The sequence below is a fragment of the Chelonia mydas genome, chromosome 10, assembly GCF_015237465.2.
Source record: "Chelonia mydas isolate rCheMyd1 chromosome 10, rCheMyd1.pri.v2, whole genome shotgun sequence".
NCBI classification, from domain to species: domain Eukaryota; kingdom Metazoa; phylum Chordata; order Testudines; family Cheloniidae; genus Chelonia; species Chelonia mydas.
Window position 1 is genome coordinate 71,343,842 of NC_051250.2, and position 27,163 is coordinate 71,371,004.

Consider the following 27,163-nt stretch of genomic DNA (forward strand, 5'->3'; position numbering starts at 1 on the left):
CCACCTCCTGCTATTAATACAGTTGCCTGCTAGGTGTGAGTTCTGAAGTCTTTATTAATGGTGACAGCTACTGTTGATGTATGAACTTGGGGGAGAGGGGAGAGTTTTTAGCCTCCACAACAGTGGTCCCCAAACTTTGGGGGTGTGCTTCTCTCGGCATGAAGGAACAGTCGGAGGGGGTGCGGTGGAGCCTGGGCCAGCCCCCATTGGGAGCGGGGAGGGAGTGCCGTTCTGCCCCAGCTCCTGGCTGTGGTTCCACTCCCAGCCCCGCCCACCTGCGGCTCTGCTCCCAGTCACAGCCCCAGCCTCGGACCCTGGCTCGGATGCGACTCCGGCCCCAGCTTTGGCGTCCAGCTCCCAACCATGGGCGGGGGGCAGGGCATTAATGGGGTGGAGGGGCGCGAAGTAAAAAGTTTGGTAACCACAGCTCTACAACTTGATGTGCTGGTAGGGAAGAGAGATCTTGGCTTGGTTTGTAATGAACCAGGGTTGACCTGGGGCACAAGCTAAGCAGAAGGCTACCTATGGCCCCACATCTCAAGGGGCCATTGGTGGATTGTCACTGCAATCCGCTGCTAATTGGTCAGTTCTGACCAGCTGTTTGGGGCATTGTTGCACACGTGGCCTCCATCTGCTTCTGCACAGTCCTCTGCAGTGTCCACCTCTGGCTTACAGGTGTCCCAGAATCCTTTGTAACACCCATTGCAGTACTGGCTTTAAAAGTAGCATGAAGCAAAGAATTGTAGGGCACGGCAGAGGTCTGACCCTACGGGATGTCCTTTAGGAGGAGGAAATAACAGGGTAGAGCTGTGGAGGGAGCAAATGTCAGGTGGCAGCACAAAATCCCACCTTCACTCAGGCCATTCCTAGCATTGCCACTATCTCGGGGTGTGACACTGGGCAAGTCAGTTAATCTGTGCCTCAGTTTCTCCACTGATGACCTCGGGGAGTAGAGTCTTTGTGAATTACTGCCTCTGGATGGAAGGTACAGGAGAAATGTGAAGTATTTCATCTGCTCTGTGCTTTGGCAGGTTCTGAGGGTGAAGCTCGCAGGACGTGGCATATTGCAGAAATCCTGGAAAGCTTGGGTGCCTGTTCAAACCCTTTGAGCCACCTTCCCATTCTTCTTCCTCCTTCCTTTCAACCTGGTTGGGCCTCAGCAGGTGGTGATAATCTCATTTCACCTTTAAAGAAAGAAAACTAGTTTTCCTCAAGAAACAAATGGGCAAAATGTCCAAAGCTTATTCTCCCCCAGATGCTTACTCCATTGGCTTTATTGGGATTTATGTGCACAGAAAAGTATTCTCATGATGGGGAGGGAGTGACCATTAAAAGACAGAATTAGCTTTCTTTATTAGTTCTGTGTTCTATATGTGTCTGTTTTTCACCAAGCTTATAAACTTATTAATGACATACTATAACAATATAGGCATCAATAGTTACTTTGTATTTTCCTGAAGCAAAGCATGAGGGGGAAGTCAAGATTTATTATAGAGCTGGCTTCCAGCTTAACACCAAAGAGAAATCAAAGGGCTCCTTGAAACTCTTAACCAGTAGTTTTCTGTGGATGTCAATGGTGTACATCTGCGCACGATATCAGGAGCTGGACAGGAGATGCTGTCCCAATCACAAACCATACCAGGAGATTCTTTCTTAAGGAATCATTTCCCCTTTTTTTCTAAAAGGGAAAACATATTATGGAGGCATTGCAATATTTTCTTTCCTTGCCATCAATAAAATTCTAAATTTATGTCATTATTCAGTGAGGGGAAATCACAATATTATTGCATTTTTGGAGACTTATATTAAAATAACTTATAATCTATAATAAAACTTTGGTGGAAGCAGATTCCTGAAAACATTTGGTATAATGACTTAAATGTCTGGTCCTTGGCTACTTTGCTATGAATGTTTTGGATTCTCTAGTTTATTGCAAAAACTTGTGGTTGCTATTTGTGGATGGAACTCAAAGAAAGGTGTTTAGCCAGAGAGGAAGGTTCGTCCAGTGGTTAGACTCAGGGCTTGTCTACAGTATGTCTACACTCTTGTCTACGTTGAGACTCAGATTCAATTCCTGCTCCGCCAGAGGCTTTGTGTGTAACCTTGGACAAGTCACTTAAGTCTCTCTGCACCTCAATTCCCCATCTCTAAAATGGGGGAATAGTGCCTCATGACTTTTAATGTATTTACCTTCACAACTCCTCCGTGAGGTGTTCAGATGGTATGGTAAAGGGGGACTATATAAATTCCTGAGATAGTCCTAACAGTCTGTCTTCTAAAAATCTTTATCAACTGGTAAAGATGTGGCTAGAAATGAGGAAAATGTTTGCTTGATGATGTGAACAATAGCTGCTGATTTTAGGAATGGGAAAAGAAAAGTTGTGTGTCGACAGCTTAAAATAGCCCACAACAAAGGCATAATTCTTCATTCAGACTACCGATAAACAGCTGAAAAGAGCTACAAGTACGAATCAATGTCTGGAAAACACACCTTATAGTAAAAAGAAAAGGAGTATTTGTGGCACCTTAGAGACTAACAAATTTATTTGAGCATAAGATTTTGTGAGCTACAGCTCACTTCATCGGATGCATGCAGTGGAAAATACAGCATCCGATGAAGTGAGCTGTAGCTCACGAAAGCTTACGCTCAAATAAATTTGTTAGTTTCTAAGGTGCCACAAGTACTCCTTTTCTTTTTGCAAATACAGACTAACATGGCTGCTACTCTGAAACTTATAGTGAGAGACGACGGAAACTCAATCTATTTGATTTGTTCAAGAGAAGGTTAAGAGGTGAAACGATCACAGTTTTACAAGTACCGTATGGAGAAGAAACTGCTGCTGATAGACAGTTCTTTACGCTAGCAGACGAGGAATAATGAGATCTAATGTTTGGAAGCTGAAGCTAAACAAATTAGATGAGAAAGAAGATGCAAATTTTTAAGTGAGGGTGATTACTCATTAGAACTGTACGACTTACCTAGGGTTATGGTGGATCTTCATCACTTGAAATCTTTAAATCAAGATTGGATATCTTTCTAAAAGAGATGCTGTAGCTCAAATAGGAGTTATCGGGTTGATGTCGAAATTATTGGCTTGTATTATGCAGGAAGTCAGATTAGATCAGAATGGTTTCCTCTGGCCTGGAAGTCTGGGAACATGACATATCTTACTAAAATATCAGTATCGGTAGAACACATTTCAGCAAGACAGAGAAATTGCAATGTATTCTCTGCTGAAATATTTCAATGCCACAGATTTATGGAAACCTGGAAAAGGGAATTCCAGGGCTATTGATGTATCTGACTGAAAATATAATGAACTTAATTATTTTGCTTAACACCAGATCAATTCCACAGTAAGTCAATGGAGTTATACAATGCTTGAAACCCAGCATAAATGAGAGGAGAATCAGGTACACTATCTCTGGAGGACAGAGTACCTGATGTCTGCTATTTGCTGGAATAAAAATGCCCTGCAATCCAGCCAGAAGTCTCAGGCAATCAATATGAAACTTGGATTCCTTAGGAAGCTGTTCTCCTTGTCATAGATGTGTCAGTGCATCTGCCTCCTCAACCTGAAATGTTAACGTAGAAATCTTTTGTGACACTCCAAGGAGACCTAAGACTCTCGCTTCCCTGATCCCAGGCATTGAAGCTTCTCACTCTGTCCTATTAAGGAGGGAGAAGAAAGATGAACGCAATTGTTAGACCCATGGTCCATCTCCTCTGATATCCTGCCCCTAACAGTGACTTGTTGCACACTTCAGAGGAAGGTGCTTGTTCTTTGTTTAGTCATGGAAGCCGTTACTAGGCAACTATATGGACTAACCTGAATGGAGGGCTGGTCAAGGAATGGAAAAACTAGTTTGAAATGAAAACAACTTAAGCATTTTTAGTAAGTGTTTGAAATGGACCCTTTTCAGTTTAAAGAGATTTAAAATGAATTATTTTAAATATGATTGCAATAGCTTATCAAACAGTTATTAATTTCTCATTGCCTTTTTGCAACCCTCCCAGCTTTTCAAAAAGGCAATTTTTCAAATGAAAAATGAAGACCCTTCTACTTTAAGCCAGTTAGTGGTTATCTGATGCCCTGACTGATGATGGGGGAACATTTTCAAAAGCACCAAGTCCCATTTGAAAAAGTGACTTTTTCAATCAGTGCCTAAATCACTTTTGAAAATGGGACTTGGGTTCCTGAATCATTTAGGCACTTTTTACTGCACTTATCCTATATCCTCATAGAACTGGAGGCTAGAAGGGTTTAGCAGCTCATCCATGCTGACCTTTGTCACAGATCACTACCCAGCTACCCATACAAAAAGCCCAACAAGCAGAATTTCCAAATGCAAGTACTATCCACAAAAACCAGAATTTCCCGTAATGCCTGGTCCACATACCAGTGGTTGGGGAATTAATAAGGTAAGAAACGATGATAGAATATGAGAATGCACACTCAAACTTGAAAGGTATGCCCTCAGAGAAAAGCAGGAGCTCAGGTTTTTGCTGCTGGACGGAGAAGGAATGTGATCTGTAATGGTAGAAGTGCTATACAGTGGTCTTTAAAAGGAGATCTCTTGACATTAGAACTCTGGAGCTGGTGACAATGTAAAGCAAGTGACGATTAGAAGGAGAAGTGGTCATGCATATACCTTAGAATAAGAGCTTGTCAGGGGCATAGAAAGCGGTATTGGGAGTGGATTTCCATTCTCATTAATTGTCTGCCAGCAGCATAACTTGCTTTTGGTAGGGTTCTTAGTGGCCGAAAGTCCATGTGTTTTCAGACACATAAAAGCAAGTGCATGACCAGAAACGAGATGGGGCTGGATCCTCAGCTGCTGTAGCTCATTGTACCTCTTCTGCAGTCAGCAGAGCTATGGCCATTCACATTAGCTGAGGATCTGGCTGTATTGTCCACAGTTCCCTTTTTTGCCGAGGCTTGTGTTCAAACAAACTTCTGCACGTGCTTTCTCTCTACCTAGACTTTCCTACTGGGCCCTTCCCCATGGTATCAGAATATTCCCCTTCCCCCTCCCCATTTTCCTGATGGGAACATCTAACATTTCTGATCTTGCTCCTAAGAGGCAGTAAAGCAGGTTGCACTAGGAACAAAAGTCACAAGGGTCCAAAAACTAGAGCGAATTGTAATGCTGGTAGCCTGGGATCCACCCCCTCTCCCTCCAAAGTGCCAGAGGGAGCAGCACCGAGTTGAACCACGCCGTTGGGGAAAGGAGCTGGCTAATGGCTGTTCTCGAAAAAAATCTCTGCATCCGATATTTCTGGGGGCTCTTACACGCTAAGGGCAGGCACCCCGCAGTCAGTATATATAACCAGCCGCCTGGGGAGTGCTGGCGCGAAAGGAGACGCCACCGATGTGCAGGGGAGCAGTGGGATTGCCTGAATCCTTGGCTGGGGCCCGAGAATTGTCTGTTTATTGTCTGGACTCTGTTGGTCAGCGCCAGGGCGCTGGGGGTCTGCCTGGGGTTGGCATGGGCGAGGGAGCTGGGGTCCACCAGTCAGTGCCCAGGAGCTGTGGGCTGGTGGGTGCCAGGGAGCGGGTGGGCAGCTGGAGGTCGCCGGGGCAGCAGAGCTGGCGGGATCCGTTCAGCAGCTGGATCCTTCTTGCCACCGTGGGGAAATGGGCTGCGATGGGCACTGCCCCTTGCTAAGAGCTGCCGCTGGGACTCCGGGAGGGGCTGCATCGCTCCCTGCCCTGCCTGTCCCGGGACAGGCCAGCCCAGCAGCCCCCTTAGCCCAGGCTCAAACCCCTTTCTTTGCCCCCCACACAGCCACTCCCCGCCCTCCGCCGGCTGCAGCCGCAGGAGGAGGGGGAGCGCGCTTGGCTGGAGCCGGGCTGGCGAGAGACAGCGGCGCTGCCAGCCCGTGCGCAGCAGGGCGAGCGGAGGAGGAGAGGAAGGAGGGAGGGAGGCAGGGCTAGCGGAGGAGGAGGTGGGGAGCTGGCCCTGGCAGCCAGAAGAGAAGCAGGGGCCGGGCAGCGGCCGCTGTGATTGGCACACCCCGCTCCGGCGGAGGCGGAGGAGAGCAGCCGGGGACGCAGGAGCCCCGCTGCGCCCCTCCAGCCCCTTGGCAGCCCGGCAGCAGCGGGAGCCGGGAGCTGCTGGGCGCGGGGAAGCGGCGGCGGAGGAAGGATGCAGGGGAAGAAGCCCGGGGGCTCCGCGGGCGGCGGCGGCGAGCTGCAGGGGGACGAGGCGCAGGGGAATAAGAAGCGGAAAAAGAAGGTCTCCTGCTTCTCCAACATCAAGATCTTCCTGGTGTCCGAGTGCGCCCTGATGCTGGCCCAGGGCACGGTGGGCGCCTACCTGGTGAGTGTGTGCCGGCCCCGGGCACGGGGCATGTCTAGGGACAGCAGGATCCGCTCCCCCCGCCCCCGAGCAAGAGGCTCTCAGCAAGTGCTGCAGAGGGGATGGAGAGCCCCAGCCATCGAGGAGGGGGCCGGGAGGCATTGGCGCCCCAGACTGCAGAGGGGAAAGGGCCGGGAGCTAACCCTGGGGCTGGGCTTTCGATCCTCAGGTAGCCTGATGCGGTATCGTCTCCCCAGTGCCGGGGCTGGCCGCTGCGCCCTGGCCCCGGCCGGGGTGACCCGTCTCCGCTAAATCTACTCCTGCCTCCGCTTCCTGCTCTGTATTTAGGAGCGCCAGAGCGGTGTGCTCCTCGCTTCGCTTCGTGTCTTTCGGTTCTCTGCTCATTCCCCGCCAGTAAATGGGAGACAGATAGACAGACACACACGCGTAATTGACCGAGCACTTTCTGTGCGTCCCACTTGGCAACCCGCAATTGTTTGATGCAACAGACAAGCTCGATGCGGTGAAGTGTGTGGCCCAGATCTGGTCCCCGGGCTGTATGGGTAGCGGTTTCCTTTCCCCCCCTCTCCTCGAGAGCCATCTTCCACTGCGGCGGTGGCTAAAGTTACAATACCTGATGAGCGGCTGCAAGTCGCTGTACTTTCTCCGGCTAAGGCTTAAAGGTGAATTTCCTATCGGCCGCTTCTGTGAATGTGTCTGGTGATTGCAGAAAAAGACAAGGGGAAGTGGAAGGGTGTTTCCGTTAACCCACAGCAACGTGGCTTGCAAAATCCCAAGGGGGAGCAATCGTGTTTAAGCTGTGAAACGCTTGGCTGTTGTAAGTGACTCAGCACTGCCGAGGGGTTACCCTTCTTCTGTGTCTCTTGTTCGTGTGCCTGTCTAACTCTAGGGAGACTGGGGGGGCTGGTTTCCAAAGCCAAGCGCATTTAGTGGGCGTACGGAATAGATCGGTAGGGTTGCTGGGTTTCCAGCTGGCCGGTGACTGAGATCAAATGTCACAGTGCCCGAGTTCTGTTGAATAGATACGAAGTAGATAGAATAAGGCATTTATTCCATCTCCCCTGTGTTACTGGTATTCCTTGTGCTAGTCAAGTGATACACTGGTAAGCACAACACCACCACAAATCTTCACTGTTAGGTAAAAGTGCTGTAGATTGTCCATCACAGAAGCTACATAATGAGGTCTGTTGTTATGGCAAGGTCCTTGTGTCTGGTATCAAAGGCAGAGGTAATAGTAAAAGAGTGAGAAAATGATGTAGGTCAAACTGAGTTTGCTTTCTGTGTGAACAACTTAGGGACACCTCTGTAGAAACAGGCACACCCTTGCATGTGTGTTGGGACAGCCTCCGGAACTGAAACATATTCTTCTTCCAGCGTGTGTAAATATGAGTGGGATTTTTTTCCCCAAAACAGCCTAGGTGATTTAGGGGCATAGATCCAATTGAAAGCCCATGGCACTTGCGTTTCTAAATAGGTTCTTGAAAATCTCTCTCATCCCGCATAGTATGGTAGACCGTCTGTAACTTAAACTGATATGTAACTATAATAAGCACCATTAATATGCCCTAGCATATGAAATAAAAATTTGCAGTTGTTTCCATATAGCAAAGCATGTAGCTTTATATATGTATAATAAAATGCACCACGCTTTAAATTCAGCAATGAAATCAGATTATATGAGCTTCTACGGATATTTAATGTTTTAAGTGACAGCTTGTGCCATGCTTTACTCACACTGAGTAGTATCTTACTTCATGGGTAGGTACCCCGATTTCAGTGGGAGCTACCTGTCAGTGTGAATGAGTGAGGCACAACCTGATGCTAGACTAATAAACCAAGGAATAATATACCACTTAGATGGTCTCGCTTTCAGTGGCACCAGTAGAGGGAATTCATGTGAATTTTTACGATCGTAGCGGTTTACGCACATCCATCACCGTAGTATCTGAATGCTGACCATGTAAAATCAGTAGCAACAATGAAGCTCCAGATGGAATTCAGGGAGACTCTGGCACCTCTGCCTTTTGGGGGTATAAATTTGACATAGGCCTTGCTAAATTTTACCCTCCTCCATCTCTTTTAACAGCATGCTATCGTCAAACTTTTATCTTGTACAGCAGGATATCCTGCATTAACACCCAGCCAGATCTATAAACAGTACTAGACAACTAGCCAATGAAAAATATCACAGCGTGAACCAAGGCCAGTGATTAGAGCTGCTGTTTTCCTGTATCACTTATTATTCAGCCTCAACAAACACCAGACAGTCTTTAGTACAACTAACAGATGCAAATGTGGAATTTCATTTGAAGAGCAATATGTAAATGGCTGTGTCTACACTAGCATTTCCCCACCTGCACTAGCATCTGTGGAGAAACTTGTCCCTGAGCAGGCGTGGGAAATGTTTCATAAAATACTGATGTCAAGGCTGAGGACCTGGTCCTTATTCAGACCAGGTGTCCCAAATCCTATTCTCAGTAACAGTGGTGAAAATCTGGAGTAACTCTGTACATTGAAATCAGTGGAAGTACTACAGAATTGCACAGAGGTGACTGGGAGCAGAATTTAACCCATTGGAACTACTCATACGAGTAAGGACTATTTGCATGAGCATGCATGGATCGCAAGACTGAGCCCTGAGTGACAACTCTGGCTGAGAAGGAAGCCACTGAGAACAGAGAAGGGAAAGCAAATAGGGAAATGCTATGTGGTATAATTACGATATGTAATACTGCTGGGAAGTTGAATAAACTCCTTATTTTGCCTTATTAGAAATAACCAAATAACACATTCATGGTTCCATTTTGCTTGACCACATAACTTTCCTTAGTTATTTGTAACTCCTGGAGCCGGTGGGGGGGGGGGGGGGGGAATTACCTTTTAGGGAGGGAGTGACAGACTGGCTTGCTCAGAATTCATTTCTGCTGTGTCACGCACACAGTGAGGATGACTGGAAAACTTAACTTCTGAAAAGCGGGGGGGCGGGAGCTTGCTTGTTAGGCCTGACTGAATAACTCACTCCTAGTTGTGCTTTGCTTTGACACTATGGAATTTGCTAGTGGTCACTGGTTTCTTAGGGAAATAAAAAACTTCTTACATATGTGCAGATTCTGCATGTGTATTATCTAATCTTATTTATATACCCACACAAGCATGAGCTGTGTGTGTACACGCTCTCTCCAGCCATCCTGTAGCTGCTGTGTTCTTGGGTCACGGCTCTCTTTTTGCGTGTGTCTGTAAAGCACCATGAATGGCTATGATACTATAGTAATCATCTATATAGCTCAGTCGTCCTGCTCAGTTCAGTGGCAAAATACCCCAGGACTCCAAGTAGTAGATGTGTATGTTTAATCAGACTGTCTCTTTGAGATTATATGTGAAATCTTCTGGAAAGTTTGATGGTCATTACCTTCCAGAGCATTTGTCAGTTACACTGCACTTGTCTGCTGTAATTTACATATGTGAAATGACTGTGTGTACCTATCCTTATTATGAGCCTGTTTTGCATCGCGTATGCAAATGATAACCTCCTCTGCATGCTTAATTTTTGAGGCTGGGGCACGCTCCCTGTTATTTGCATGTTCGCTGAAAAATTTGTTTGGCTTAGTCAAATTGTCCTGTGTCCTTTTTGAAAATAGAATTTATCGGCAATTGTCGCGACAGCAGTGAAAGAGCAGCTCATCAACGGCAGCCTTTCCTGCTGCAGAAGGCTGCCAACAAGTGGCTCAAGATTTTAAGCAGCAACTTGAAAAGATGGGATTTTTTTCTTCTTCTTCTGCAGCATAGGCCCACAGGTGAAAACCGAGATTTACTATCTTTACTTGTGTGTACGACGAATAAAGTGCCAATAGCACGAACAGTGAAAGGCCGGAGCCAAGATCTTTCAAACAAATGCAGCAGTATGATCAGTCATGCTGGCCATGCACAGTGACAGTGATTTAGATGAGGCTGATTCGGATACCTTGGCAACAGTTATTTCCCTGAACTCTTACTTTCATTATATTTTGGAATAGTTTAAGTGGAGATAATGCAGCAAGTGCACCTGACGGTTGATCACCAAGATGTTTTATCTCCCTGCCACTCAAATCTCTGCATAACTGGTGGTGAATTCATTGCTTTAGCGTACAAGAAGAGATCTGTTTGACAGCCAACATCTGTGGAGCAGGAGCACAATTTAATTTTCTCTCCTCTGTCTTTAGCCTCAGATAGCTCCAGTGCAAACTGACCTAGTTGTGAGGACATAACATCTGCTGAAGTCAAGGGCCGTTTAGATAACGGGCATGCATATGGGAAATATGTTTGAAAAATACTATGCTTTTGTGCACCTGTTTTTACAAGGATCTACTGAGATGTCTGTTTGCTATAAACAGCTTTGAATGCAGTTATTCATGTGTTTTGTCGAGTGATGGAGGAGGATTGGTTAGCATAAAGGATGCAAAGGAAAAATAACTTTTGGAACCTCTTAGTATGTTGGAGCTCACATGGAAATGAATGCAAAACTGTTTTTTTAGTTTCCTGAAAGAAAACTTTAGAGGACTGTACTCAACTCCCTCTGCAGAGCTTTACCATGGAATAAATGTTAGCTGGAGCTGGCAACAGGCCCCCTTAATATAGGTGCAAAACTGAGTGTGCTTTAGGTCTGTATGAGATTGGGAATGTGCTTGCATTTGGTATCTGAGGAAATACTCAGCCTGTTCTTATTTTTGTATCCAGAATTATGTTACAAAGCTTTTTAAATGCCGAATTCAAGAAGAAATAATCACCAAAATGATTCCAGCAGCGGTATACACAATCAAAAAGCCCCTCAACCAGACTCTGCCCTTAGGCACAAGAATACAGTTCTTAGTGACCAGCATAACTGCGCTGGCTCTGACATCTTTGGCTTGCGTCAGTTTAAAAAAAAAACCCACACAGACACCGAAGATTAGCAAACATGGCACATATTATGCAGTTATTTCACTATAGGTCACTAAGAAAGAAAAAAGATGTTCCCGTGATGCAGACATGCTCCAACTCCCGTGGGAGGAGGATTTGAATCCAGATCTTCATTGGACATTTCTTAGAAATATTTTGAGTATACTAGCACTTCGAAGTCCCAGTTGAGGCTGAGGCCCCATCACGCTTGGTGCAGTACAGACAGATAGTAAGAGGCATTCCCTGCCCCCAATGTAACTAGACAAGACAGCTAAAAACAATGGGAGGAGGGAACTATCATCCCAATTTTTCAGATGAGAAACTGAGGCACTGAAGCTTGATCCTACGCTCTTTGAACTCAGTGGCAAAGCTTCCATTGAGTTAAATCCTGCAGGACCAGGGCCCAACTGATTCATCCGAAGTCAGACTGTGATAACGCAAGCAATGGAACCCAGAGCTCCAGTCCACTGGCTTAACCCCAAGGCAAGCTTTCTCCTGCTAGTTTATCACATAATTTTGATTCAAGTAATTATTTTCCTATAGTGAGAATTTGCATTAAAACCTCTTTCTTAGCAGTGCTGAGGAACTAGCTGTAAAGTTAATATGTTTGCCACTTGGGTATTTTTTAAAATAATGTAGAGTGAAAAGAAATGTTTGGTTGGGATGGAATTTGCCAGGAATTGTCTGGTTGTCATTTACGGGTCATTTTTCTGTGATACATCTTTGCTGGCTGTGTTATTTCTGGGAAGCTGTCTCTGATGCGCCTTTTCCATTAGAGAATATTGTCTGTTTTGCAGCTGAAAGTCATTCTGGCACTGAACAAAAACTGCTGGTTTGATAACGTTTCTACTTGCTGTGTGAGGATCCTTCTGATGTTTCTTATTTTGGGGTCAGAGAGGGTCTGTGACTGCAAAATGGGTATCAACCCCATCCAGATCAAGATGCTGGGGATGTTCTTCAAATTCCTGGGGATGTTCAGATCAGGAGTTTGGGTTTGACCCATTGGAAAGCTTTTGCATTGCAAACCACTGCAAATCATTTGCAACATTCTGATCGAGATCTGGGCTTGGATTTTGAACTCCCCTAAAGCTTGGGGGAGATCGTATTTGGGATTTTGGTTTGGGACCTTCTTTTACTTGCTGCTAATAGATAAGTATTTATATGGGTAGCATTATAAAGATGAAGAATGCTATAGTACGTGTCTGTTCTTTGTCTTTTGCAGAATGCATGTTTTGATTATGGTTTTTGATTAAATGCGTAAAGGATTAAATGTCTGATCCTACAGCAGGCGTTTGGGCTGATTAGTTTCATGAATTAATTTTTTTAAGTAGAGAAATGCTTAACAGTAGCTTCTGCTGCTGTTTTCCTTTGGGGCACAACAAGTACTTTTGATCTCTGGAGGAATGATCAGCTGCTTAAAAGTACTAAGAGCCATCACAAGACCAAAGTCCTCTACTGCTTTCCTTGTCTTTGGCCAGCCTGAGCTTCCAAAATACCTTTGCCTCACATATGCATGGCAATGGCCAATCATATCTGTGTGTATTTTAATGGCCTGAAGTATTATAAACATAATTAGTGGTTGAAGGGGCCTTGAATTGGACAGCAGAATGAACTGGATCCAAGAGCATTGTGGAGTTGTTCTGTATGTACAGTATGAAAGAGGAACTGTTCTTTTCTTTATGTATTTACCCTGCTTCCAAACCGTCCTTTCATACAAGCAAACATAAGTGTATTCCACACACAATTAAAGTAGTACTTAATGGGGCAGATTCTTAGCAAATGTGAACTGGTGTAGCTCCGTTGACTTCAAACAAATTCAGGTTAACACTAGATGAGGATCTGGCCAGGTACTTCAATGAATAGCCATACGATAGTATGAAATCGATATGTACTACATGACAGTACTTTGCACTCTACCTCTCCGCCAAACAAGCCTTTGATTGAAGTAAGTAAGAACTACTGTTTCTATTGTCTAGGTGGGCCAACAAAATCGTGAAGTACTGAGATGTTTTAGACTTACAAGGTTTCATAACAACTCAGTGGCAGACTGAGAAATAGAACCCAGGAGCCCTGATTCCACATCACCCTGCTATAACCACCAGCCATTCTTCCTCTTCATGCTGATTATTTGTATCACCGTATTGATCTATCTTGGGCTTTATACTGCTGCCCGTCGTGATGTCTGAGTGCCTTCCATGTAAAATCAATAGCAACAGAAAAGTCCAGAGTGGAATTCATGGAGTCTCTGGCACTTCTCCCCACCAGTAGTACTGCCTGGAAATCCGAACTTGAAATCCCATAGGAAGAGACAATCCCTGTCCCAAAGACCTTACAATCTAAATAGACAAGAGAGACAGAGGAGGGGAGAAGAGTGCAATAATACTTCCTGTTTTAGGGATGAGAAACATGACTTTCCCAGTGGCACGCAAGTGTGTCGCAGACCTGGGAACTGAATTCAGGTGTCCTGAATCCAGCAGCCAACAATTTGTTTCCAAGCCCCACTTGAAATGCTAGTACGCTGGTGGAGCTACACATATAATAATTGACCTGCCTGGGGGTGGGGACTGTCTTTTAGCTTGGTTTGTGGAGCATCTGGCACAATGGGGCTCCTAGGCTCTCACACTTCCAATAATCAAGGATTCAAAATGACTGCTCACGGCATGAAAGGGAGAACTCAGTAACTAAAGAGACAGAGTTGTTTGTGTATGTATTGTTTTCCTTCCCTGCTGCTTAGGAAGCAGAAAAGCAAAATGTGTTTTCCCTGATGATGTCCCTTCCCATTTGGCAATCACGGATCTGATTTCCCTGCATTTCTAATTGACCTTGAAATTAACACGTCTTTATCTTTTGTTTTCTGTGTCTACCTCCTGGATGACAGCACCACTGTAAGAACAGCATGGTATTTTTGGTTGGTTGGTTGGCTTTTTTATGTCCTACCTACATTATGGACACTGCTATAGAATAGCTATGCCTCTATAACCCTGCTGTGCAGATGCAGACTGGCATTGTCACTGTAGGAACTCCACCTCTCTGAGCAGCAGTAGCTAGGTTGATGGAAGCATTTTTCTGTTGACCTAGCTGGGTCTACACCAGGGGTTCCTAAACTTGTTCCGCCGTCCATTGGCCTGGAGCAGCGAACCGCGGCCACTGGGAGCCGCAATCGGCCGAACCCGCCAACATGGCAGATAAACAAACCGGCCCGGCCCGCCAGGGGCTTTCCCTGCACGAGTGGCGGAACAAGTTTGGGAACCACTGGTCTACAGAGAGGGCTGGGTTGGCACAGCGATGGCACTCGAGGGCATGAATTTTTTTTTACTGAGCACAATAGCTCTATCAACCGAAGTTTTAAGTGTAGACCAGGTCTTAGCTAACAGCTATGGGAGCACAGAACTTTGTATTTGTTTAGGTCTTACATAATGAGTTACTTTCCCCACAATCCTCCTCTTGGCAATAGAATGGTGGAGATTTTTTTTTTTTCAAAAATGATTTAAATGTCATTGGAAAGCCCTTACATCATAAACAATCTAAATTCTTCACTTATGTTACTAATAGCACTGGAAGTGGAAAAATTTAAAACTGCCAGTTTACTGTCACTCCATGGTGTTTCTTAAAAAGTTCTTGGACAATGCTGCTTCTTTCGAGGTCCTTATACCACACCAATCACTGTAGTATATAAAGTAATTAAGACAGTTTCACTTTTAGGTGCTTGGAGTCTCAATGTTTGTTTCTGCTACTGTGGGGAATGGGAGGACTTTTTGTAAAAACAAACAGACCAGGCTGTTTTTATCAAGATTTTGGGGGGAAATTGTAGAAATATTTTTAGTTGGCATTTCAAGTAAACTCTGGGCCAAAATCAAGTTGACACCTGCCCTTTATATCTAGAGCATGTTGCTTTGAAGACTCTATATAGTTATTTGTAGAGCCTGGCAGCTCCAGTTTTGGATCAGGACCCTATTGTACTAGGCACAGTACAAATACAGAACAAAAATACATTTTAAAGTAATGTCCAATTGGCTGAATTTTGTGCCTAAAGTACTTGATGTGTTTTCCCTTTTAATTCTAGATTTGGCATGTAATGGTCACATGTCATTAGGCTTGGGAGGATTAGATTTTTATCAGTAAATGCCAGTAAACATTGATTTCACCCTACCCACACAAACTGATAAACATCGATAATTGACATTTCAGATAGGCAAAACAATGCTGTTTGAGAACTTTTTAGTTTGATTTCAGCCTTTCTCAGGGTATTTACTGTTTATATTTTGACAGGTGATTTTGACAGTTTTGTGTTTGAATGGTTATAAAGCTTTAACTTTTTGAATTGCGACTTCTGTCATTAAATTGTCTGATTCCCCCAATGTCTGACCCCTCGCCTATAATTTCCCACAAATGTAGAAAAATTATATCAATATCAGTTGAAATTTAAAAAAAAAAAAAAACCTGCCAGGCCCAGATACAAGCATGAGTGGTGATTTGTTCTATTTCAGTTATGTGTGAGTGAATACTTGAAATAACAAATCTTATACTACAGTAGTGGTGGGCAACCTGCGGCCCGTGGGCCGTAGGCGGCCCGTCAGGGTAATCCGCTGATGGGCCAAGATACAGTTTGTTTACATTGGCACGGCCGCCCACAGCTTCCAGTGCCTGCGGTTCGCCGTTCCCGGCCAATGGGAGCCGCAGGAAGGGGCGGCCGGCACATCCCTGCGGCCCGGGCCACTTCCCGCAGCTTCCATTGGCCGGAAATGGCGAACTGCAGCCACTGGGAGCTGCGGGTGGCTGTACCTGCAGATGGTCAATGTAAACTAACTGCTCATGGCCCGCCAGCTGATTACCCTGATGGGCCGCAGGGTGCCCACCCCTGTACTACAATATTTGATCAAAAGATGGGTGTTTGGTTTTTAACTTTCACAGTTCTCTTTTTCTATGTTTCTAGGGTTGCCAGGTGTCCAGTTTTCGGCCCCACCCCAGAGCCTGCATCCCCAGCCAGAGCTCTCACCCTGCCCGCACGCCAACCCCATGCCCCAGCTCGGAGCCCCTCCTGCACCCTGAACCTCTCATTTCTGGCCTCATCCCGGAGCCTGCCCCCCGCCCAGCTGGAACCCTCCTGCACCCCAAGCCCCTGCCCCAGCTGGGTGAAAATGAGTGAGCGTGAGGGAGAGCGAGTGACGGAGGGAGGGGGGATGGAGTGAGTGGGGGGTCAGGTCTCAGAGAAGAGGTGGGGCAAGAGTGTTAGGTTTTCTGCAATTAGAAAGTTGGCAATCCTATTTATTTCACATACTAAGCTATCTCTTCTTGAAAATCTGAATCTATTCTCCCTTCTCCCACCCCCTCACTAGCATCTAAAAAGCATGAGTGACTCACTTCACATGGGGTTATTCAGTTTCTTCACTGTCTCTGAAACCAGGTGGCACCGTCACTTGGCACCTAGGTTCAACTGTGGCCTGATGTCGTGTGCACTCTGAAACAGATGAATTTGTATGTGAATTCATCTAAGCAGAAATGTAAATATTTTTCCCCTTGAGTGCATTTGGAGTCTACATTAGATTTGGTGAGGCTCAAACATTCTCAGATGCCTATGAGCACCTAAATGCTGGGTGGGCAGAAAATAGCAAGGAAAACTATGCTCCATATGATGCCTAGACTCATTGTGACAAACTGATGGATACACATTTTTGCATTAAAGATCAGGACAGGGCCCTAAATTTCTTGTAGCTGCAGATTTGCTTTATTACTTCCATTCTGTGCGGGAACAATGGAATGAGAAAATACTGTACTACTCAGGTTTACAGCCCCTCGTGTTAAACAATGAATGTGTTTTTCATTGCGCTCCAACAGGAAAAGTGCTGCAAATGCCTTTTTGAAAGGGAGGATGTGAATTAGCTGCTACTTCTACCCACTTCTGGCCTCTCACCCACAGAATATAAATTGGCATGACATTAACAGAGGACTAGTGTATTGCTGAGTGTCATTATTACAGAGGAGTTAGGGCCGAATTGTGCGGTCTTGACTCAGACAGAAGTCCTGAAGACCGTGGGAGCTTGGGCCTGAGTGCAGCACCAGGAAGAATCCTCACTGCTGCCTAAGTTCACACTATGACATATTTGGGCAAAAAGGGCAAAATGCAAATGGAATGTCACGCTCTGCATTTTTCCTTTCTTTTTAAAGAGACACTGTGTGCTTAGAGGCAATAATGTCAGCTTACTTTATATTTCTTGTATCTGTTTGCAGTTATGGTGTAATCCTATTTTGAGGGGTTTTTTTAATTTGCTCCTTTTTCTTAGAAGGCCAGCCATAGTGCATGATGCTACAGCACCAGAGTGCGCCCTGCCCAAAGCTCATGGAATCCCTACTGTAACAAACCAGCTTTCGCAAGGAAAGCTGTGCGAATAACTGATATTTTTTTAAGAGGCTTTTACATTTAAAAAAAATTAAATTGAAGTATAATTTGGAACAAAAATTGTTTGGAATCCAAAGTTAGAAAGGATTTTATTCAGATCTCTTGTTTGTTTGTTTTGATCAAAGCAATTCGGCATACCTGACAAGAACTTTCAAAATTTGCGAATCAACCTGAATCTGCATTTTTTTCAGTGGAAAGCTACCCCCACCCCCAAAATCTTTGCCTAGCACTATTCATGAGCAATTCTACAATAACGTGTGTCTGTGCAGCCCAGTGATTGAGACCCTATAATAACAAACCAAATTGTTCAGCCCCGCATTCATGAGCAACTCTACAATAACAAACCTGTGTGCAACCAAACTATCATGAGAACCTGTGTTAAAAAAAAAATAAACAAAAATCCCTGCTGTGCATCCACAAGCAATGCTACAATAACAAACTGGTGTGTGTGTGGTCTAGCCCTTACCAGCAACACTGCACAAAACCCATTTGTGTGTGCATACACCTATGTAATGGGGAGTATTCAGAATGCAAAGATTCAATGTCAAGGTTCCAAGGAGGAGTTATAAAAGGCGAGTTAAAGAAAACCATTTGGAAAATTATGAAAAACACTCTGATGTACTTTTAATATTCATTGAACTCTTCCAGCCACTTTTGTGCCATATTCATGGTTTTTTTTTAGTGTGAAGATATGTTTACTTTTTGCTTTGACATTTGTATTGTGCACCATTTATTTTAAGATACCAGATTATAAAAAGATCAATAGATAGTAAGGGAGACAGATACAATGTTTAACAGATGGAAGATTCCTGGTCTCTAAAGATGTGAGCTAGGATTTAAGTTTTCAATCCTATTACCTGGGTCTCAACTTCTGACTCACCGGCAGGTAGAATTGATTGTCACAGCTCGCTTAGCAAGGTCTATCTCAAAGTCACTCTCCCAAAGCTTTACATTTTCTAAACTGTATCCATCCTCTTGGCAAAGTGTGCACCCATAGTCCTTAAGGCTCTGATGTCCTTCTAACCTGACTAGGATTTAGATTGGAGACCTCCAAGGATAGGACTGGAAGTGGTGTGAGTGGTTTGATAGTAATCCTGATCCTACTGAAACAGTATTGCGTACATTCCCCCAGTCCAGTGGTGGGTATGCTCTTCTGAGAAAGGTGCCGTCTTTTGGATCTGAAACGAAAGCCTTCACCACTTGCAGTCACTAAAGATCCTTTTGTACTTTTTGCACAAGTATCGGTATTAACTCCAGTGTCCTGGCCAAATTTCCATTTGGGAAACAGTATTCTCCATCCATGAATTCCTCCTGCAGTTTTAACTGCACACAGTAGTCTCTATATCCTGACTGAAACTGTTGTGTAATACTGCTGTTTGATGCTTCTATGTTCCATCCAAGTGAGAGGTGTATTTCACTGGTGGGCGAAACCATTCACGTGGATGTAACTTACATGTATAGTGATCTTGAATAATTGTGTGCGTATAAAATTTGAGATTCATTGGCGTGAGCAACACTATATGTATATAAAAACAACAAGGAGTCCGGTGGCACCTTAAAGACTAGCAGATTTATTTGAGCATAAGCTTTTGTGGGTAAAAAACTCACTTCCGCAAATAAATCTGTTAGTCTTTAAGGTGCCACCGGACTCCTTGTTGTTTTTGTGGATACAGACTAACATGGCTACGCCCTGATATATGTATATAGTATCTTTCATTTGTAGAAGGAATACATGCTGTTATAAAGTCTTCATCAGTTTAGGTTCTTCATGTGGCATTGAGAAAGACAACATTTATTTGGACTTCTAGTACCAGCAGAGAGAAGCCTGTGTTTTTTGTTTTTGTGCCTTGTTGGATAGACAGTACTAAGGGCAACTTAGTTACAATGAGGCCTTTCAGCCTCTTCATGGGAGACGTGCACTGTGTTTCCTGCAGCATATTGCTGGTTATAATGCAAGCCCTTATGTCTGAAGTTAGTGCAGCTGAGCGCTGGTAGCTTTAGTAGAAGGGAAGCCTTGTCTTAAAGGGGGAATCAAACATATCTTTGGTGGCTGTTCCCTAAGGGCAGTAGCATTAGCTGTAGTAAGATCAGCCAGTTCAGAAGATACTGTAGTTCACAAAATGGATCCTGGGCACTGGCTTAATCCTGACAACCATGGAGCACCCTCTTCAGCAGTGCTTCTGCAGGGATCTGCTGGTGGCTTTGGTTCCTCCAGCTCTGGGGTTGGAGGGCAATGATCCCGTCCTATGCTCAACTTCTGTCCTCAAAGCGTTGTTGTATCGAATGCCCTATTGCTAGTTTGAGCATTGGAATCCCAGGGCTAGCTTAGTTTTTCTCTTTTCTGTTTGAAGTCCTTTGCTGGGAGACTAGATTTAGAGAGCTTCCTAGAGTGGGGAACCAGCCATTCTGGACAGTTTGCACATGGTTACTGTAATCCCTTCCTATAAGGGACTGGGAGTCAAGTCCACCATTACAATGTGCTTGAAAGCAAGAGCTGAGCCAATGAAACGTGCTGTACAATTTACTCACCTGTACAAATTCATCCACAGCAAACCGCTTAATTGCCTGGTTAAGTCCCACTCTCTGTTCGTATGTCCCTCCACAAACAGATCAGTTTCCAGAAACCTGTTTGGTGGGAGTTACTGCTGGCTGCTTTAGGATAGCACACTTCAGCCTCTGGGGCGCTTGCATGCTGTTCTGCTGAGCGTGTGGCCTTGGCTATTCGATCGCAATTTGAAACTTGAGCTGGTTTGTTGGGATAAAATCTTTAGCATTCTGGAGCCTTATCACAGAACTCTGGGATGTTTTCTTCCATGAGTGACTTTGTGCCTAAGGGACTGCTGTAGATGTCATTCTATACACCTAGGAGTGTTGTGTTGGTGGGAGCCAGGGCTATCTCCCTGCTAGGGAGGAGAGCATTTCAAATTTCTAGTCTTTGCCTTTTGGAATTACTTTAATTTTATGATTTCGGCTCTGAGAGCTGAGGCAGTATTGATTGATATATATATATTTTTGGGCAATCAACTTAGTTCTAACCTGGCTAAGCTTCTGCTGGTATTTTTATGTTGCCATCTATCATTTAAATAGATCTCTAGTCTCTTACTGTAATGGTACCTGATGGCTCATGGGAAGCTGTGGACACGGTCTCTAGAAAGACTTATACTTACAATCTCAGTTTTAAAAAACATGACGTAAGCTCTTTGGGGGTGTGGCCCATCTGTGTGTTTATGTTTGTACAGCGCCTAGCACAATAGAGCCTTGATCCATGTCTGGGGCTACCACAGTGTATATGTGTGTCATGTTTATCTGTTTCTTTCAGTAGGAATTTCTCCCCAAAACAGAATCCGGGGGCAAGATAATGTCCAATAGGTGTGAGTGTGTGTGTGTGTAGTGTTCACTCAGCTGGGATGGAGTGGAGGGGTCTGTGGATCAGCTGCATCTGGGCTTCCCCTTTCCCCACCCCCAGCCTTCAGACTTTGGACCATATGTGCTCTCTTCAGATCTGGGGATTTGTGCATGGGGAGAGGTTGGAAGGGAGGCAGGAGGGTGGTGGTTAACTTCCCCATGCGGCCCACTCTGTGCTTGGGGAATCCCTTTACAATGGTGCTATGGCAGGTAGGGGAAATCCTGGTAATGTGGCTCCATTGGAACTGTATTTCCAGGAACCGAGAGGAAGCCACAGTAGGTTTGGGGGTGTGTGGCCTCTTTCTGGTTAGTCCTGTGTGTATACCCACAGATTTTAGTGGATTTCAGAGGGCAGGAGGCAAACCTTACTCCTGATGGAAGGATTTCAGGAAACTACTGGAGTGGAGTCTCCTGGAAGTTTACTGTGTCTTCTGTAGGAGGCAGTGTTGGCACCTCTTGTGACTCATTGTGAGTCTCATAACATTTGGTGTTTTTATTTTAAGCCCCAGCTCCTGGACTCCTGTGACTACATGAGAATCTCAGCTTTTTTTAAAGTAAATTTCTCTCCCTCGTGGTGGTGGTGGTGGTGGAGAAAAGCTTGAAAATAAGAATTGAGTGGCCCCTAAAGACTCATACACCAGAAAGCAAATAAAAATCCCCAATTTTTAAAAATATTTTTAAAACCACATGATTGTAAAGTCAGTCTCATGACTTTAGAGCATTTTGCAATGGCACGTGGAGGCATGCTCTGACTCCATATTTTTGTAGAATCATAGGACTGGAAGGGACCTCGAGAGGTCATCTAGTCCAGTCCTCTGCACTCATGGCAGGACTCATCTGCTCCTGCTGTCTGTTTCCCCATTTACATCATCAAAGCATCACTACCCATGTGACTCTCACCACAGGTGGACTGTGCAGATGTCAGGTGGGCCTGAGGGTCTAGCTCTTTGCTTTTCAAATCTTTCATAAGCTGTGACCATTGTGGGCTGCGTTACTCATTCAGTGGCAGGGTGGTAGCTTTTACAAAGAGATCTAGGGTTAGGCTTTCAAAAGCCCCTAAGTCCTATTTTCAAAAGTGACTTATTCTTATATATAATATAATATAAAAATATAGAAAATAGCACACATTGGGAGGTGGAACTTGTGGGTTTGGCACAGAGATGGGAGTTGGGGGTTGTATTCCCAGCATTGCCATAGGTTTCCTGTGCACCTATGGCAAGCTATTTCCCACTCTGTGCCTCGGTTTCCTCATCTGTAAAAGAGTCTGTTTCCTGGGAGTGTTGAGCTGGGAGGCTAAATTAACGTTTGCAAGCACTTTGGGATCCTTGAACAGGTGGCGATCTAGATGGGCAAAAGATTTCTATTAGCTGAAGAAAGTGGGCTCTGAACAGAGGACCAAATTCTCTCCTGTTGTAAATGGGCACCGCTTCAATGTCACTGATGGAATTTTGCTTCTTTACATCAGGGGAGAATTTGGCCAAGGATGCTATGCTGTTTTTCATGGCATGTCATCACTGTGATGTTGCAAAGTGTGCTTCTGAATAAATCTAAATAAAACTCCAAGGTACTGGAAATGTAAGTTGAAAACGAAATGACCTCTGATTTCTTCTTTTTTCAATGGCTTGTAGTGTATAGATTCAGACATTTTTTTTCGATTTGGTTCCCGGCGTCCTGATTACACTTGGAACTCTTTGTATCCAAACGACATCACAAAAAATTACATTCATGGAATATATCCAGGACACAGTGTCATCATGTGTTTCCCTACCTTCCCCCTGATCCCTACCCCTCCGACCCCCACACACAACTGAGAGAGATTAAATGATGGGAAAACAGTAACTTGTTCGCTTTAAGCCAGCACTCACTCTGCAGAAAATGTGGATAGTGACATTTTGGCAGGGACTGCTCAACATTCCTGCTGCACTTGGTAATGTTTTAAAACCGGAGTCTTGCTCTGCATTGTGCTCTCTGGAGCTGTCACATCCAAACTGTCTCCCTTCATGAGTCAAGCCTTTAATTTCCATGCCCAGAGAAATCAGCTTTCACTGGCATTTGAGCAGATGTGACACCTGGCAGTCATGGGAGCAGGCACCCTTGTATATCTCACGGTACCAGTGGTTAAGAAACAAAGAATGGGTGCGTGGCCTAGTGGTTAAGGTACTGGCCTGGGATCCAGGAGATCTGAGTTCAATTTCTGGATCTGTTTCAAACTTCTTGTGTGACCTTGAGTGAGTCACTTGATCTCTCTTTGCCTCGATTCCACATCTGTAAAACAGGGATAATAGCATGGGTGTTGAGAAGATAAATACATTAGTGTGTGAGGGTCTCACAACCACTAACTGTTATCTGATGCTGTAAAGTCTTCGCTGGCAGAGGTTTGGGAAGAGCCCACTATTTTATGTGGACCAAACCCTGGCATGTGCTCCACACAATTACAAACTGTGCCTCATGGCACTTCGTCTGTTTTTTTTGCATTTCTGTAATATGGTCAGTATTTGTGTATTTGTCACTCTCTACTTCCAAAAGGGAGGAAAAAAACCATATTAAATGTGATGGAACAGATGTGTTGTGAGTGTAGGCCCAGGGCCCTATCCAAAGGAAGGATCAGACCTACTGCTTATTGCTACCTACAAATGCAGTGTAAAGCCACTTTTATATATTAGTTTGAAATGTAGTCTGTGGCTGGAGGAGTTGATGGGATGTTGATCATGACCACAGGCATAGAGTGCATAGATAGAGAGGGGTGCTACATACCATGTCTTAGTTAGAGCCATTGTCTGGGCATCAGTGGAAATCTCAGCACAGCTCTAGGATAGATAACTAACCTCAGTTAAAACTTTTAGGCTCTCTGGGCTGTCCCATGGGTGGGGGGAATGAGGGATGGGGAGCTTCCCTAACCTTGAAGAAAGGAATCTCTGGGGGCTGTAGAGTTGATACAGCCAGTCCTATGGTGCCTGCTCCTACCACACAGCCCCAGTGTAGGAGACACTTCGGGGAGGAGAGGCGGGAAGGGGGTGTCATGCCAGGGTTGGGGGAGGTTGTGGTCCAGCTGTGCTCCTGTTTCAGCTAGTGCTCAGCTGTCCCCATGATTGGGGGAGGAAAACTACTCGTGTGACTCTCACCCCAGGTGCACTGTGTAGAAGTCAGGTGGGCCTGAGGGTCTAGCTCTTTGCTTTTCAAATCTTTCATCAGCTGTGACCATTGGGGGCTGCCTTACTCAGTCAGTGGCAGGGTGGTAGCTTTTACAAAGAGATCTGGGGTTAGGCTTTCAAAAGCACCTAAGTTCTGTTTTCAAAAGTGACTTATTCTAAGTGCTTAAGTCACTTTTGAAAATGGGACTTTGACGCCTAAGTCACTTAAGTGCTTTTGAAAAATGTAACCCTCCTTAAAATCAAGAGAACCTGACTTATCAGATTCTAGCAGCTTTAAGGCCTAAACATAAGGATGGTGGCCATTAAATTATACCAGGGCTACCACTCTGACGAGGCGGAACCTATGGAAGCGTCCATTGTGTTCTAGGAAGGAGAAATAGCTCCAGAGGGTCCTTTGTTTAAAAGGAAGAGTGAAGAACTGAGGATGTAGATAAAAAGAAAGGAACTGAAGGAGTGGCAAGAGCTGTAGGGGGAATGGAGCTGAGAGGAAAGGCTTAAAGGCAAGAGGGAGAAGACAAGGGAAGTCAAGGGGGATGGGGAATAGAATGGGGCAAAGAGTCTCCTATCATGCATCAGAGCTATTTGGTTTTCCCTGCTCTGCAGGAGAGACTGACATCCAAAGCAGATGCCCATCTTCCTGCTTTCTCTGTGTGTGTTTAGGGGATGAGTCATTCATTCTGTTGTCACATCAGCTCCCCAACAACACCCAGTGTGATCCCGCTAGTCTGTAAGTCTCTTGGTTACCGTCCACATAGCATCACTACCAGCTTCCAGGCTCAGGGTCTGCATGCCCCGCTTTAGTGAGATATCTGTGGCTCTGCTTTGCCCAGATTAATGCACGGCATGCAGACGGGTCCCTTCACATTCCCTTGCTCGGAGAGTATCTCAGACTGGAATTTGTGCAGCTCTGTAGAACGTAACCTTGGGGATGGCTGGCTCCTGTTCTACAGCCTGAGTGCTGCACCTATTGCCCTCAGATACTGCGTGGCCTGTGTTATCTCTCCGCGATATGAGGAGCAGGAGAAACTGAGCAGTCCAAAGGCAGTACAAGGAGAAAAGGGCAAAACTAGGGCTTGCATTGGCAGCAGTAACCAGCTGGATACTGAGTCAGTCTCTGATCCGGTCTGGTTTTATTTAACTGTTCATAGAAAGCTTTTTTTTTTCTCTCTTCACCTGCCAAGACTTGAGTTCCGAGCATGTGGGGGAGCAAAATACCTGCCACTGAGATGTCGTCAGTGGTTGCAGCAGAAACACAAGAGCCTTGAATTTGGATCTTGGCAGGTAAGTAGAGGAGAAAAGAATGTAACTCCCTTAAATATATTTAACTTTGAAGGGCCCTGGAAGGGTGCTCTTAGCTCTCGTGGGGCATTCAGCACATGGCAGAAAGTAAGATGGCACATGCAGCCTGCTGGGGCAAAATTCAACCCTCTGTGTACAGTCACTGAGCAGCAGCCTTTATGAATTGGCTTTCTGAGAGTGCTGCTTGCTGCAGTGTGTGGCACTCTTTGGTGAGGGAGGTGGCTATCAGTGACCCCATTTAGTGGGAGAAACTGAGGTGTGGTGAGCCTCTGACAAAGCTGGGCATTGAACGCCTATCTCTTGTTACCAGTGCTTTTATCACAGGGCTCCTTTCCTTCCCCCATGTTGAGCAATTGTTTGCTATTTAAACAGCCTCATGGTTACTCATGGCCTTTTGCAGATGCATAAAGGGTGGCTCCCAGTCCTAGTGAGAGATGGCAGAAAGAGGGCAAGGGAAGAATGAGGTTCATTCGATACCAAGTCACTAGGCTATTTGCTGTGTCATTGCCCACCCCGAGTATTTAAAAAATCGTGAGCCAGGGTCCTGAAAGGTCTGAGTGGCTCAAAAATCACAAGAACTTTACCCAAAGACTGTTCTTTTGATTTCTCTTCATGGAGAAGAGTCACATTTTCAAGCTTTTCCCCAGAACCTCCAGTGATACAAACTCACTTTGGAAGGAGGCTGAGAATCTCGGGTAATAACCTGATTCCAGCAGCCAAGGCTTTAAGAAAAATGCCGGAGAACATGAGGCTTACAATAGACTCACAAGGGTCAGCAACTCCACTTGGCTATCTGGTGAGGTCCATTTTTAAAAAAGGCTTTCCCTTTCCCCCCTCGCTGTATTGGCTTAAATATTTCGGGAACAGGACTGAACATCAGCAATATTGTCAGAACCTATGCAGCAGAAGAGATAGGTCCTGCTCCCCATGTCATCTGTTTTCCCCTCTTAGTACGTAGCTCTTGTATAATCACTACTGTCCTCCAGACATGAGGCCTGAACTCTGCTTCCTTCAAAACTTTTGTTAATGCTGCTTGAGAATGGCCAGCATGTGTCACTTCTGTCCTGGTTCCCTGCTCCTGCCTGGGAGCTGGGAAAGCTCCCATGACCAATTCCATTGGCCTCATTCACCTTTGTCTGCAGTGTGGGCGTAACTCTGACTCAGCCTGTAGCCCCGGATTTGTCTCTTGACCATAAATTAGGCTAATTATATTAAGGCCTCTGCGTGGCATATTTCCCTATGATGGTGTCCCCTGAATAGATATGGGGACACAGTTGGCAACGGGCTTTGTTGCAAGGCTAGGTTCCTGGGTTAGTGGTTCTGTTGTGTAGTTTGTGGTTGCTGGTGAGTATTTGCTTCAGGTTGGGGGGCTCTCTGTATGCAAGGACTGGCCTGTTTCCCAAGATTTGTGAGAGTGATGGGTCGTCCTTCAGGATAAGTTGTAGATCCTTGATGATGCGTTGGAGAGGTTTTAGTTGGGGGCCGAAGGTGATGGCTAGTGGCGTTCTGTTATTTTCTTCGTTGGGCCTGTCCTGTAGTAGGTGACTTCTGGGTATTCTTCTGGCTCTGTAATCTGTTTCTTCACTTCAGCAGGTGGGTATTGTAGTTTTAAGCATGCTTGATAGAGATCTTGTAGGTGTTTTGTCTCTGTCTGAGGGGTTGGAGCACAATG

At 45.1% G+C, this 27,163-nt stretch overlaps 1 protein-coding gene and 1 long non-coding RNA gene across 3 annotated transcripts in view; one reads left to right on the forward strand and one right to left on the reverse strand.

The window, feature by feature from the left end:
* Positions 1–1,328: 1,328 nt before the first annotated feature.
* Positions 1,329–7,070, reverse strand: LOC114019610. The gene is made up of 3 exons (XR_003564644.3): positions 6,938–7,070; positions 2,980–3,150; positions 1,329–1,678 (listed from the first exon to the last, which is right to left on the reverse strand). It is a non-coding gene; the product is annotated as an uncharacterized LOC114019610 (long non-coding RNA).
* SLCO3A1 (solute carrier organic anion transporter family member 3A1) overlaps positions 5,933–27,163 on the forward strand; it is a 213,186-nt gene continuing 191,955 nt past the window's right edge. The window contains exons 1-2 of one of the 2 annotated variants that reach the window (XM_043523691.1): positions 6,190–6,324; positions 25,374–25,473. Coding sequence is in view for 1 of the 2 variants with exons in the window: in XM_037910666.2 (XP_037766594.1) it covers positions 6,151–6,324 (174 nt within the window). In the remaining variant the exon portion in view is untranslated. Of the gene's footprint in view, positions 6,325–25,373; positions 25,474–27,163 lie in introns of both variants that reach the window. The other variant, XM_037910666.2, reaches the window with a different exon arrangement.